At 46.3% G+C, this 15,000-nt stretch overlaps 1 protein-coding gene across 1 annotated transcript in view; it reads right to left on the minus strand.

Annotated features, from left to right (window-relative positions):
• The window catches only part of LOC135102226 (uncharacterized), a 51,512-nt gene extending 49,198 nt beyond the window's left edge, over positions 1 to 2,314 (minus strand). The window contains exon 1 of the mRNA XM_064007095.1: positions 384 to 2,314. Within this exon, the coding sequence (XP_063863165.1) occupies positions 384 to 1,928 (1,545 nt within the window). The 5' untranslated portion in view covers positions 1,929 to 2,314. The remainder of the gene's footprint in view (positions 1 to 383) is intronic.
• Between the last annotated feature and the right edge of the window lie 12,686 nt (positions 2,315 to 15,000).

The following is a 15,000-nucleotide window of genomic DNA, read 5'->3' on the forward strand; positions in this document are numbered from 1 at the left end:
AGTTGTCAATGCCTCACTTCCATTTACTTCCTCCTCACACACACTGCACGATGAATGGAAGGGATGCAGGGGAGAGTAGGGGAGTGGCAGGGGAGTGCTGGTGACGGGGGGAGGGGAATAGTGCAGTGATGGAGGCAACAAAACACAACACAACAAAACACACAGCAGGTGAGAGAGGGGAGGGAAGGGTAAGGACGAGGGTGAGTGTGGGAGGCAACACAACACAACACAAACAACACAACATCGACACAACACAACACAGCATAACACACAGGTGAGGGCGGGGAGTAACACGCCCCGCGCCGAGCCGCCTCGCCAGCAGGACCAAGGGGCGCGGCGGGCAGGAAGAGCTACTCCCCGCCGCCCGGAGCGTGAGGACTCACCCCGAAGCCCAGCACGACCAGGGTGACCAGCGTGCCCGAGGCTGCCACCACGCCCACAGCCCGTACCCACTCCCGCACCAGTCCCTCCGCCAGCAGCAGGCCGCCGCGCCGCCTCCTGGACACCTCATGCTCCTCGCTCAGGCCGCCGGAGGAGGTAGCGACGGCAGCGGCGTGGCCCCGCGTGGTGCACACGTCTGCCCGCTGCTGGTAGGATAGGCCCACGGTACTGGGCTCCACCTCTTCCTCGCACGTCTCGCCGGACTCATGGAACCGCCGGATGATGTGCTCGGCGCGGGCCGGCCCGCTCACCTCCTCCCGCCCACGGATCACGCTGCGCCCGCGGCACCTGAAGTGTGTGTAGGGCAAGTCCACCCGCACGTCATCCTCCAGCACGCTCTCATCATCGTCACTGGACTGGGCTGATTCGGGATAAAAAGAACACAGGTCGCGGGCGTGAGGACGCACCCGATAGGACCGCTGCTGCTGTTGCTGCTGCTGCTGTTGCTGATGTTGTTGTTGTTGTTGTTGTTGTTGCTGCTGCTGCTGATGGTGTTGCTGCAGCTGTTGTTGACGATGCTGCTGCTGCTGTTGATGAAGCTGGTGCTGCTGATGCTGGTGCTGATGCTGCAAGTGCTGCTGCTGTTGGGCGTGGGTGTGCACCTGCGCTTGTTCGCGGGCGTAAGGCCGCACTCGGGCCACCTGTTCAGGGAAGCCGTACTCGAGGTGGTGGGCCAGCGGGTCCTCGTAGTGGTAGAGCGCCGCCAGGTCTGCGGTGGGGTGGTGGGCGAGGCCCTGCTGCTCGCCGGGGTAGGCCAGCCCCTGCCCCGCCACCAGCACCTGGTCCTGCTCGCTGTAGCTGTGCCCCGCCGCCTGGCCCGGGCCGTGCTCGCAGCTCAGGGCAACCTCGGCGGCACGTCCGCGCCCCGCCGCCTCGGGGAGATACACGCGGGGTTGCGACTCTGGGCCCAGGACGCGGCCGTGATCCACCAGGTGGGCCAGGGTTTGGTCGGCGGTGAGGGCGTGGCTCTGGTCAATGCTGTGGGCGTGGCTCCTCCTCGACGTGTGTGACGCCCGGGCGGCACCGCAACCCGCGTCCTGCTCAGGACCGCGGGTGTGCGGGCGGTCCGTCCCGCCGTGGGCACGACCTCGCGCCGCAACTTGGCTTTTCTTCGGCGCCGCGACGTGGGCGTGAGTGGGAGGGTGGGCGTACGTGCCGCCCTGGCTGGATGACTCGTGGGAGGCCCGGGCGTGGGCGTGGGTCTGGTCCGCGGCACGTTGGCGGGCCTGGTCGGCGGAGCGCTGGCGGGCGTGCAGGGCATTGCGGGCGTACTCGGCCAGGTACTCCTTGAGGGAGGCGGAGTAGTCAGGCTCAGCGAGGGTGAGGTGGTCCTGGCAGGGGCGGTAGGGGTCGCAGGGCACCGGGGCCGCCATGTAGTCCTGCGGGTGGGAGTTCCTGGCGGCGGCGTTCCTGGCCTGGGACCTCCTCTGGGCGTAGTTATGGGCGTACCACATGGTGCGGGCGGCGGGCGATCTGGCCGCTGCCATACTCCGTCCCCGCGGCGGCGGTCATGGCCGCGGCTCCGCCTGCTCGCCCGCGCGGCAGTAAGGCGTCACGCCCCACATGCTGCGCCTCCTCCTGCTGGGACTCCTGCTGGATCACGCGTGGCAGGAGGGCGTCCCGAAGCGGAGCTGCGGCGGCGGCGGGCGCTGTGGGCTCTGCTGCCTCATAGCAGGCTGGCTCCGGGCGGCACTGGGAGCGAGGCGCGGCCGCTGGGTGCCAGGTGCCGCTCTGTAGCCCTCTCCCCCCGCCCCGCCACTTTATGTAGCCTGCGTGCGTGCGTGTGTGCCCGCGCCTGCGTGCGTCCCGTCGCCCCCTTACTCCGCCCTCACCCTCCGTCGATACCGCCGCCCCCGCCTCCAGCAGCAGCTCCCCCTCCCTCGCCCTTATTGATCACGAGAGAGAGAGAGAGAGAGAGAGAGAGAGAGAGAGAGAGAGAGAGAGAGAGAGAGAGAGAGAGAGAGAGAGAGAGAGAGAGAGAGAGACGCGGGATGGGAGATTTTTTGGGGCACGGAAGCTGCCTACCTGAAGAGGCACCGCAATGACGAGAGTGATGATGACACCGACGATCATAATGATGATGATGATGATGATGATATAACAATAGTAACACGTATGACGATATAAATGACATGGGTATCAGTGACAGTAATAGTAGCAACCCATAATAACAACAATAACAAGAAAACCGTAACACACAAGAACAATAACACCACAGCATATCCACATAACACACACACAGGTCACACACACACACACACACACACACACACACACACACCTACTCACCGACAGTCCATGTGCGCCAGAGAAAATGGAGAACATCTGATTACCACCGGCCACGTTCAAAGGGGGACTAGTCGAGTTCATCTTGATCACGAGCACAAGTCTTGGGATTACATGCAAACACTGAATTCCTGCACCTTCCTTCCCTCTGTCGCTTCCTCGCCTCGCCACCCTCCCACCAAGTGACAAAGGTGTGCTGAGGCGCGTGGCTTATCAAAGGTGACTCTCTACAGATGCTTATACTTCCAATCTTGACAGGTAGCGATAAAAGTTTTTTTGTGCTTTTTTTTTTTTTGAGTGATTTTTTTAACCTGTTGTGTGATAATTTCAAAAGATAATGTATTATTATAATCATTATTATCACTTATCTATCTTTTTCACTTCTTTCATTTTACTTTCTTCTCGTCATGATTCGATAAAACACTGTATCCATGCACTTTTTTTCTTCCTTCCTTTTCTTTCTTTTTTTTTCCTTTACTTTCTCCTCTTTCTACATTTTCCCTCAACTTAAAAAAAAAAAAAAAAAAAAAGACCAGTGACTTTATTAGTATTCTCTTAATCGTTCCATAAATGTTACGTGCCTGGTGGGGAAAAAAGGCATCGTACAAATGGAGCAGGTGATCTTTACTTATCCACTTGTTTATCCGTCTATACGTGATGATTCTCTATTAGTTAGCCTCTATAAATCTTCGATGTTGCTTTTTTTCTTTTCTTTTTTTTAAATCTCTATCTCTTCCGTAAATATATTTTTTTCTATGTTTCTCTTTCTATTTAGTTCTTTTTAATCTATCTCTCTTTTTTCATCTACTTTCGTTTCCATCCACGTTTCTTTATATATATCTACCGTTTCTCTTTCTTTTCTTTCTATCTCTCTTTTTATCATTTCTCTTTTCTGCCAATCTTTCTCCTTATATTTCCCTATTTTTTTCTTTTAATTTATCTCTCGTTCCGTCTCCTCTTTCTGCATTTCTTTTCTAACCATCTCTCTCTCTCTCTCTCTCTCTCTCTCTCTCTCTCTCTCTCTCTCTCTCTCTCTCTCTCTCTCTCTCTCTCTCTCTCTCCCCTTCTATATATCTCTCTTTTCTTTACACATCTCTATAACTTTTTCTTATTTATCCCTCTTTTCTATCTCTGAATCTATCCCTCTTTTCTACCTCTTTAAATCTACCTCGCTTTTTATTCCTATCTTTCTCTCTAAATGCATCTCTTTTCTTTCTCTCTAATTCTTCTGCGTCTTTTTTTTCCTATCTTTTTTTTTTTTCCTATCAATCAGCGTCTTCCCGTCATCTCTTCTCTTCAAACGTCCTTCACATTCTGACTAGCTGAGGCACATATGTAAGTTCACGTGTCCCTTCACATGTCACTGGTGTTTGGAACGGAGTCAGGAAGCGCCAGGTGATGCAATCTCGACTTTTACGCTTTGCACCCACACCTCACCTGCTCCCTCTTGATGACGCATAGATTACACAGGTAAGTTCTAGTAGGTTGAGGTACGTAGCTTTTAAATTTATCTCTTCTTGCACTCACTTCTCACCTTGTCTCTCTTGGTGATTCAGATACACTGATGTAGTTTTTCTTTTTATCTGTCCTTTCTCTCACCTTTCACTGTCTTTCAGGTAGGTACAGGTGAGTTAGGGTAGTTTTTATATTTGTTTATCTCTCCTTGCACTCACCTCTCACTTTGTCTCTCTTGGTGATTCAGATTGACTGATGCAATTTTTCTTTTTATCTGTCCTTTCTCTCACCTTTCACTGTCTTTCAGGTAGGTACAGGTGAGTTAGGGTAGTTTTATATATCTGTTTATCTCTCCTTGCTCTCACCTCTCACTGTCTCTTTCTTGGTAACGCTGATCGAGCTTTTTTTTCTTTTTTTTTTTTTTTTTTACCTTGATCAAGTATTCATTTTTATTTTTCTACACTAATCAAACATTTTTTTCTTTTTTTCTTATTCATTTCACACTGATCGATTAGATTTATGCTTCCTTGTTCCTTTTTTTTTTTTTCTTTTTGTCTGATCTTCACGTGCACTCACACCTCACCTGCTACCCGTGTCACCTACTACATTAAATTAACACAGGTAGGAGTAGGAGCAGTTAAATTAAGGTGCTTGCCCCCCACCTCTCTCTCACGCTCTCTCTGCTTCCTTATCTTCACCTGTACGAGTACTTACACCGCACCCGTCGCTCTTACGGAACTGTCACACATATCACAGCTAATAAATTCAAGAGGTTTCCACTGAAGTTATCTGTTGTATGTGCGTGTTTCTTTTTGAATGTTTGCTTTTGTCTGTGATAATTTCTATGCTGCTTTGCATTGATCTTCTATATTATTTTATTTCTGTTTAATTTGACTATATTTCTTCATTAATCTCAAAGTTTATACAGAATTTTCTACTAAGTTTCACGTCAATTTCTAGTTTTATGTCGTCTTTTATCTTCAGTTGGTCTGTCTTGGTACAGTATCAACAGGTAACAGAATTCATTAAGCCACAGGTGATGCTGGATATCTTGCTCTACTCCTCCACGTCTTACCCGTCCATTCTAACAGGTAAGATCAAGCAGTAGTAGGTGTCTTCTATCAATTTGTCTTCCTTTGATCATCATCAGTCAATCTTAACAGATAAAGTGACGTGATTACAGGTGTTTTCAATTAATCTTTCTTTGTCCAGTAGTGTTACCTGTCCATCTCAACAGGTAAAGGTCAAGTTATTACAGGTTTGTCTTCTATCAGTCAGTCTTCCTCTGATCTTCACCTGTCCATTTCACCAGGTAAAAAATGACACGCTTACAGGCATCTTCAATAAATCTTCACTCATCTTTACCTGCGCATTTTAACAGGTAAAGGTTAGGTAATTACAGGCTTGCTTTCTATCATATAGCCTTCCTTTGATCATCACCTGTCCATTTCAACAAATCTTGGTTCACACCTGCCTTTTTACTTGTCCACTTTAACAGGTAAATGTCAGGCAGGTGTGAGTGAGTATTAATCTTTCCTTTGCCACACTAAAGTTTCACGTCCTCCTGTGAATCACACATGAGGGAGGAGGGAAGGCAACAGGTAAAGACATCACAAGTTTTCATTAACATTCACGTCCACCTGGTAACACGGCAGGTAGATATACGACCTTGGATACGAGTTGCAGGAAGGTAAGTAGACAGGTAGTAACACATCAACACGTCACCCTTAACAAACACCACCACCACCATCACCACTACATCACGCAACACTTCCTCACACTTAGTACCTACGTCAGCAGTAAAGAGTTAAGCTCGTCAGCACGCTAAATGTACAAGTGCGTGAGTGCGTGAGTGCATGGCCCGTATTCTGAAATGCTTTCCTCTCTCACCACGACTATTTTCAAAGGCCACAGAGATGATTAGCAGGATTTTCAAGAGTGGTAGTCTTGTAAATAATATAGAAATCACGCAAATCAGTCACAAGAACCGTAAAAAAACATCCTTTTAAAACCGGTGCAACTTCAATTAGAAACTTTTGAATGTTGTGGAGATGCAACGCAGAAGTGTTTCAGAATATTATGGTCCCGCGTGCGTGAGTGTGTCTGCCGTAATTCCCAACACGTGCAGCAACCACGCGTACGTCAACTTTCCAGGCAAGTGGGCACGTGCGTCAGGTGGGCACGTCAGCCGGACATGTGTGGGCATACCGGCTGCGTCAACTCACATTTTTTTCCCCTTTCTTTTTTTCTCTCTCTCCCTTCAGCTTCACCTCTTCCTCGCGGGTGACAGGACGTGGCGGAAGGGAACGTGGGATGGACACAGCGTCTCTCCCAGGGACACACCGCCTCTCCCAGTGACACACCGCCTCTCCCAGCGGCGCACCACGTGATCCAAACCCACGTGAGATCTGCTGACGCGGCCACGGCAGGAGAAAAGGTAAAGGAGACGTGCTACAGTCGTGTGTGTGTGAGTGAGTGTGCGTGTGTGTGTGTGTGTGTGCTGACACGGCCACGGCAGGACGAGGTAAGTAAGAGTGAGAAAGTGACTGTGTGTACGTACGTGTGTGTGTGTGTGATATCTTCCACGTGGGTGCTCCTCATTATATACTGGGTGATAAGAGTGAGTGAAGGGGGGCACAGGAGGAGGAGGAGGAGGAGGAGGGGGAGGAGGAAGAAGAGGAGGAAAGAGTGCAGCGTTTCAGCTGATTACAGAGTTATAGGAGGAGGAGGAGGAGGAGGAGGAGGAGGAGGAGGAGGAGGAGGAGGAGGAGGAGGAGGAGGAGGAGGAGGAGGAGGAGGAGGAGAAGGAGAAGATAATTTAGGCAAAGAAAAAAGAAACACGACAAGGAAGAAGAGAACACAGAAAAGGGAAAAGATAAGGAAGAAAACTTATAGTAGTCATAATAGCACTAGTAGTCGTAGTAGTAGTAGTAGTAGTAGTAGTAGTAGTAGTAGTAGTAGTAGTAGTAGTAGTAGTAGGAGGAGGAGGAGGAGGAGGAGGAGGAGGAGGAGGAGGAGGAGGAGGAGGAGGAGGAGGAGGAGGAGGAGGAGGAGGAGGAGAAAAAGGAGTAGGAAAAGGAGGAGGATAAATATGCTGTAGGGATGTGTGCAGGAAGGGAAGGAGAAAAACAAGAATAGAGGGAGAGAAAAGACAAAAAAAAAAAAAAAAAAAAAAATGGAGGAAAAAATAAGAGAAGAAAGAAGGAAAGAAGAAAGGAAGGAACAAAACATATAAGCAAAGCAAGAAATAAAATAGGAAGTGAAGAAATGAAAAACAAAACAAAGCGAATGGAAGGACAAATAATGAGAGAGAGAGAGAGAGAGAGAGAGAGAGAGAGAGAGAGAGAGAGAGAGAGAGAGAGAGAGAGAGAGAGAGAGAGAATGTAAAACCTACACATTAACTCATCCCTTATCCCTTCCTCTCCCTCTCTCTCTCTCCCTCTCCCAACTCTCTCTCTCCACTCTCCCTCCACTGCCCCACTTAGTTAACAAAAGCCCGCACAAGGAAAGAGATAAGAGGTAAACACACACACACACACACACACACACACACACACACACACACACACACACACACACACACACACACACACGTCAGGTCAAGGAAGGTAAGGATTTGGACAACTTCCGAAGGACACAGACACGAAGAAGGTTGTCAGGACGGTAGGATGTCAGGATCTCTCTCTCTCTCTCTCTCTCTCTCTCTCTCTCTCTCTCTCTCTCTCTCTCTCTCTCTCTCTCTCTCTCTCTCTCTCTCTCGATATACCTTTAAGAGAATATTGTTTTGGTAAAGACTGTTCTTTGAATATTATTGCTTTTACTTCTATTATGTCATAGTGGTGGTGGTGGTGGTGGTGGTGGTCGTGGTGGTGGTGGTGGTAGTAGTAGTAGTAGTAGTAGTAGTAGTAGTAGTAGTAGTAGTAGTAGTAGTAGTAGTAGTAGTAGTGGTAGTAGTAGTAATTCTTGTTGTTATGTTGTTGTTGTTATTATTATTATTATTATTATTATTATTATTATTATTATTATTATTATTATTATTATTATTACTATTATTATTACTATTATTATGATTATTATTATTACTACTATTATTATTATTACTATTATTATTAACCGTTACTATTACTGTAATAATTTCCTGTGTGTTGTAAGTCTCTCTCTCTCTCTCTCTCTCTCTCTCTCTCTCTCTCTCTCTCTCTCTCTCTCTCTCTCTCTCTCTCTCTCTCATTCTCTCTCCGATATTATTCTCCCCGCAGGCGTCAACAGTGGGATGTATTATGAATAAACAAATGAATGGGAACGGGTGTGCGCATGAGTGAATTTAGGTTAAGAGTGACTGTGTGTGTGTTTGTGTGTGTGTGTGTGTGTGTGTATCTTACGCAGTGTCTGATAGTGATGAGGGGCGGATATTGGGGGAAGGGTTAAAGTATGAAACGGAAATTCTCTCTCTCTCTCTCTCTCTCTCTCTCTCTCTCTCTCTCTCTCTCTCTCTCTCTCTCTCTCTCTCTCTCTCTCTCTCTCTCTCTCTCTCTCCTCTACCTAACCATAACCAAGACACCCATCATTATATACATTCCATACAACTTTCTCTCTCTCTCTCTCTCTCTCTCTCTCTCTCTCTCTCTCTCTCTCTCTCTCTCTCTCTCTCTCTCTCTCTCTCTCTCTCTCTCTCTCTCTCTCCCAACACCGTAGGGATTAGTGTGCCTGTCATCACCTTTACTCTGCCACTTCCCAAATCATTCCTCTCTCATTCACTCCATTCCTCTTTCCTCATCCCCCTCTTCCCTTTTTTTCCCTTCTTTCTTCTGCCTACCGTGTGTATATAAGTGTGTGTGTGTGTGTGTGTGTGTGTGTGTGTGTGTGTGTGTGTGTGTGTGTGTTTTCTTTTCTTTTATTCACTTTTTTTCTCTTCTCCTTTTCTTATTATGTACTGCTGTCATTTTTTTCCTACTTTAATTTATCTGTTTATCTTCTATTTCCTCCTTCTCCTCCTCCTCCTCTATCTTTTTCTCTCCTTATCTGTTTCATCTTTACTGTTCTATGTAGTCTGTCTCCTTATCATCCTCTTCCTCTCCTCCACCTCTTCCTCCACACTCTTCAGCGTAGTCTACCTCCTCTTTCCTCATCTCCTCCTCTCTTCATCTACTTCACACTGTTCTTTGTACTAGTAGTCTACCTCCTCCTCCTCTTCCTCCTCCTCCTCTCCTCTCATCCACCTCTTCCTCCACACTCTTCAGCGTAGTCTACCTCCTCTTTCCTCATCTCCTCCTCTCTTCATCTACTTCACACTGTTCTTTGTACTAGTAGTCTACCTCCTCCTCCTCCTCCACCTCCTCCTTCACCTCTTCCTCTAAATTGTTATGCGTAGTCACCACCACCATCATCATCATCTCACAACACAAAGGCTTCCCGCTAATCTCCTCCAATCATGTCAGCTTTTTGGAGACCACTTAAGGGTGCAGGCATCATGGGTAATAATGTTGGGTTGTCATACTATTGTTCAGTTAAACCAGTTAAGTACGCAAGGCTGGTTTATGGGTAATGGCTTAAGATCATCGCTGTGTTAAGTCAGTTTAACAATCGGGGGTATCTTATAAATGGTGTTTTGGGGATCATATTTTGGGCTTAAGCCAACCACTTAAGCCAATCACGCATTGCTGTCTCAGAGTGGTAGTGTCGAGTCGTTAGGGAGCTATAAAAGATTACTAGACAAATTTATGGTTAAGGATGATAGGTGAAAATAGGTGTATGTACGAATATATTTCACGCAGGTAATGCCACGTGTAGGTCTGATGGCGCCTTGCAGCTTCCCTTATTTTCCTATGTCCTTATAGGTGTACGTTTAGAAAATCATTAAGGGGCCTAGGGCAGGTACGACGCAGTATTAAATGCGTTGCATCCTGTTCTTGCTCAAGGAAAACAAAGAAAAATATTTATCTTTCAGACACTCAAGGCACGTGTAATACTTATGTGGCGAGAACCTGCCGACACACACACACACACACACACACACACACACACACACACACACACACACACACACACACACACACACACACACACACACACACGAATGAAAAAAAAAAAAAAGTGGAGGAAACAGCATGAAGGGAATGAATGGATGGAGCTGCTACTCGAACAGTGTGTGTGTGTGTGTGTGTGTGTGTGTAGAGAGAGAGAGAGAGAGAGAGAGAGAGAGAGAGAGAGAGAGAGAGAGAGAGAGAGAGAGAGAGAGAGAGAGAGAGAGAGAGAGAGAGAGAGAGAGAGAGAGATGGAAGGACGAGTGAACCAGTGAAGGAGTTCCTGGAGAGAATGTATGGTGGTAGATGTAGGGATGAGTTGTATAGTGGATAAAGATTTTATTCCTTTCTTCTCTCTTGTCTTTCTTCTCTTCTTTTTTGTTTTTGTTTTTTTCTTTATGTGTGTGGAAAAGTATTTTTTATTCATATATATATATTTTCTTACTACATGAGCTGCCGTTATAAATGCTGCACGCCCGACTTACGAACACTCAAGTCACGTTTAGCATCAAGATCAAGCTCAAGACATCCCCCAGAGCACCTTCTCCTTCCCGACAACCTCGCTTATTACTACCACTGACCAAAACAGAAGGTAATGTGTTGTGCTTGTCAAACGTTGGTACGGTACATGTATGGAACACACACACACACACACACACACACACACACACACACACACACACACACACACACACACACACACACACACACACACACACACACACACACACACACACACACACACACAGACCTTCACATATTATTCTCTCTCTCTCTCTCTCTCTCTCTCTCTCTCTCTCTCTCTCTCTCTCTCTCTCTCTCTCTCTCTCTCTCTTCCTCTCTTAAATGACCTTCGACTCTACTACGCATCTGCTAATCCTCCTCTTCCTCCTTTCCTCTTCTTTTCTTCTCCTCCTCCTCCTCTTCTCTCTGCTTGCAGCTTAAAACGTAGGGTGTACTAGAGAGAGAGAGAGAGAGAGAGAGAGAGAGAGAGAGAGAGAGAGAGAGAGAGAGAGAGAGAGAGAGAGAGAGAGAGAGAGAGAGAGAGAGAGAGAGAGTGGGGGAGGAAGGAGGAAAGGGGAGAAAACTGATGAAGAAAAGAAGGAAGATATGAAAAAAAACCTTACCATGCAGTGACAGAGAAAGGAAGGAAGGAAGGAAGGAAGGAAGGAAGGAAGGAAGGAAGGAAGGAAGGAATGAAGTGTAGAATTAAATACTTCATCCACGACCAAGCAAACAATGACAAGACTACACAAACATGGAGGAGGAGGAGGAGGAGGAATACAAAGGAATACAAAGGAAGTCCAAGCAGCAACAGACCCCGAGGTCCTTACTAGGCTGTTTGGGTAACTATTTTATTTTAAATAATAGTGGGAGAGACAGGATAGCACAGCAGAGAAGGAGGAGGAGGAGGAGGAGGAGGAGGTATTGGTGGTGAAGCAGAAGGGAAAAAACGAAGAAAAAAATAATAAAAAAAAGACGCAGTAGTAGTAGTAGTTGTAGTAGTAGTAGTAGTAGTAGTAGTAGTAGTAGTAGTAGTAGTAGTAGTAGTAGTAGCATTAGTAGTAGTAGTAGTAGTAGTAGTAGAAGTAGTAGTAGTAGTAGTAGTAGTAGTAGTAGTAGTAGTAGTAGTAGTAGTAGTAGTAGTAGTAGGAGGAGGAGGAGGAGGAAGAGGAGGCGATAAATGATAGCGATAATTACTCCAAGTGAGGTCTGAAGCACTGGATCGGGGGGTGCTGTGAACTTATCAGTAACGCAGCTGTGACCTCACTGAACATTTCCTTTATGTCTCACATCACAAAAGAGGCAGTCACAGCCCGCCCTCTAAAGACAACTCTCTTCCTGCACACAAAATTACATGCACTTAAATACACACACACACACACACACTCTCTTCATTCAAAATCCTAAATTAGTATGGCGACTCCTACACCAGGCTCGGAGTCCCCATCTGAGGAGGGGACTACAAATGTGCCCAGGTCGGACTCTTCTGGTATTTACCCTAAGTGTCTCGACAACCACCCCTACCTCAACTTTTTCTTCATTAACTTCTGCAACATTAACGGTCTTAGATCTAATTTTCATTCTGTAGAACACCTCTCCTCTACTAAACCTCATATTCTTTTCCTCACTGAAACACAGGTGTCTCAAGCAACTGACAGTAGCCCCTTTTCTCTTCCCTCCTACTTTTTCTATCCTCATTTTCAGTCCAAAGCTGGATGTTGCGTCTACGTGCGCAACAACATAACTTGCTCTCGTGCCCACGCTCATGAATCTTCCGAGTTTTCCACCATCTGGCTACGACTACAGAGTCACTCTCAAACTAAATTTATCTGTGCTGTATATCTCTCACCTAATTCATCTGACTATCAAAAATTCTTTGACTATTTAACTTCCAAAGTGAAGCACATCCTGACTCTCCTCCCTTTCACGGAGATCTCCATTCTTGGAGACCTCAATATTCACCACCAGCTTTGGTTTTTCCTCTCCTTTTACTGACCATCCTGATGAACTAGCCTAGAGCAAATGGTCCAACACTATACTCGCATTCCTGACCATCTTGGAGATATGCCCAACATTTTTGACCTTTTCCTCACCTCTAATCCTTCCGCTTATGCTGGCATCCTATTTTCTCCGTTGGGTTCCTCCAATCACAACTTCATATTTGTATCTTGTCCTATCACTCCGATTTCCTCCTCAGGATCCCCAAAGCGGAGGTGCCTCTAGCGTTTTGCCTCTACAAATTGGGGGACCTGAGAAGGCATCATGCTGATTTTCCATGGAATGACTACTGCTTCCGTGTCAGAGACCCGTGTCTGTATGCTGAGCGCATAACACAGGTGATAGTTTCTAGCGTGGAGTCCTACATTCCTCACTACTCTTTCTCTAGCCCTAAACCTTTTAAACCTTGGTTTAACACAGCCGGTTCTCGTGCCATACATGATTGAGAGGTGGCCCACAAAAGATACTTGAGCCTACCATCACCTGAATCTCATGTTCTTTATATTTCTGCCCGGAATCATGCCAAGATTGTTCTACAACTACCCAAAACCTCCTTCATTAATAGATAGTGTCAAAATCTTTCAAAATCTAACTCCCCTCGTGATTTCTGGCACCTAGCCAAAAACATCTTTAATAATTTTACTTCGTCTTTCCCTCCTTTATTTCAACCTAAAGGCACTAATGCCATCTCACCTATCTCTAAAGCTGAACTCTTTGCTAAAATTTTTGCTAAAAACTCCACCTTGGATGATACAGGGCTTATTCCTTCCTCTCCTCCAACCTCTGACTACTTCATGCTACCCATTAAGATTCTTAGCAGTGATGTTTTCCATGCCCTCGCTGGTCTTAACCCTCAGAAGGCTTAATGACCTGATGGGGTCCCTCCTATTGTTCTCCAAAAACTGTGCCTCTGTGCACCTTGCCTAATCAAAGTCTTCCAACACTGTCTATCAACATCTACCTTTCCTTCTTGCTGTAAGTTTGCCTACATTCAGCCTGTTCCTATAAAGGGTGACCGTCCTATTGCTTTAATTTCCTGCCTATCTAAAGTTTTTGAATTTATCCTCAACTGGAAGATTCTTAAACATCTATCACTTCACAATCATCTATCTGATCGCCAGTATGGATTCTGTCAAAGCCACTCTAATGGTGATCTTCTGGCTTTCCTTACTGAGTTTTGATCACCCTCTTTTAGGGATTATGGTGAAACTTTTGCTGTTGCCTGAGACATAACAGAAGCTTTTGACAGAGTCTGGCACAAAACTCTGATTTCCATACTACTCTCCTATGGCTTCTATCCTTCTCTCTGTAACTTCATCTCAAGTTTCCTCTCTGACCGTTCTGTTGCTGCTGTGGTAGACAGTCACTGTTCTTCTCTTAAATCTATTAACAGTGGTGTTCCTCAGGGTTCTGTCCTGTCACTCACTCTTCCTATTATTCAGCAATGATCTTGTAAACCAAACTTCTTGTCCTATCCACTCCTACGCTGATGATACCATCCTGCACTTTTCTACGTATTTTCGTAGACGTCCAACCCTTCAGGAAGTAAACAGCCCACACAGTGAAGCCACAGAACGCCCGACTTCTGATCTCTCTAAAATTTTTGATTGGGGAAGAGCAAACTTAGTATTGTTCAATGCCTCAAAAACTCAATTCCTCACTCTATCAACGCGACACAACCTTCCAGATAACTATCCTCTCTCCTTCAATGACAATCAACTGTCCCCCTTTTCTACACTGAACATCCTCAGTCTGTCCTTTACTTATAATCTGAACTGGAAACTTCACATCTCATCTATAACTAAAACAGCTTCTATGAAGTTAGGTGTTCTGAGTTGTCTCTGCCAGTTTTTTTCACCCTTCCCAGCAGATGACTCTGTACAGGAGCCTTATCCGTTCATGTATGGAGTATGCTCCACATGTATGGGGTGTGTGGTTCCACTCATACCGTGCTTTTAGACAGGGTGGAATCAAAAGCTTTTTGTCTTACCAACTGCTCTCCTCTAACTGACTGTCTTTAACCTCTTTCTCATCGCTGCAATGTTGCATCTCTTGCTATCTTCTACCGCTGTTTTCATGCTAACTGCTCTTCTGATCTTGCTAACTGCATGCCTCTCCTACTCCCATGGTCTCACTGCATAAGACTTTATTCTTTCTTTTATCCCTATTCTGTCCACCTCTCTAATGCAAGAGTTAACCAGTATTCTCAATCATTCATCCCTTTCTCTGGTAAACTCTGGAACCCCTGCTTGCTTCTGTATTTCCTCCTTCCTATGATTTGAACTCTCTCAAGAGG

The sequence above is a fragment of the Scylla paramamosain genome, chromosome 7 (genome assembly GCF_035594125.1).
Source record: "Scylla paramamosain isolate STU-SP2022 chromosome 7, ASM3559412v1, whole genome shotgun sequence".
In the NCBI taxonomy this organism is placed as follows: domain Eukaryota; kingdom Metazoa; phylum Arthropoda; class Malacostraca; order Decapoda; family Portunidae; genus Scylla; species Scylla paramamosain.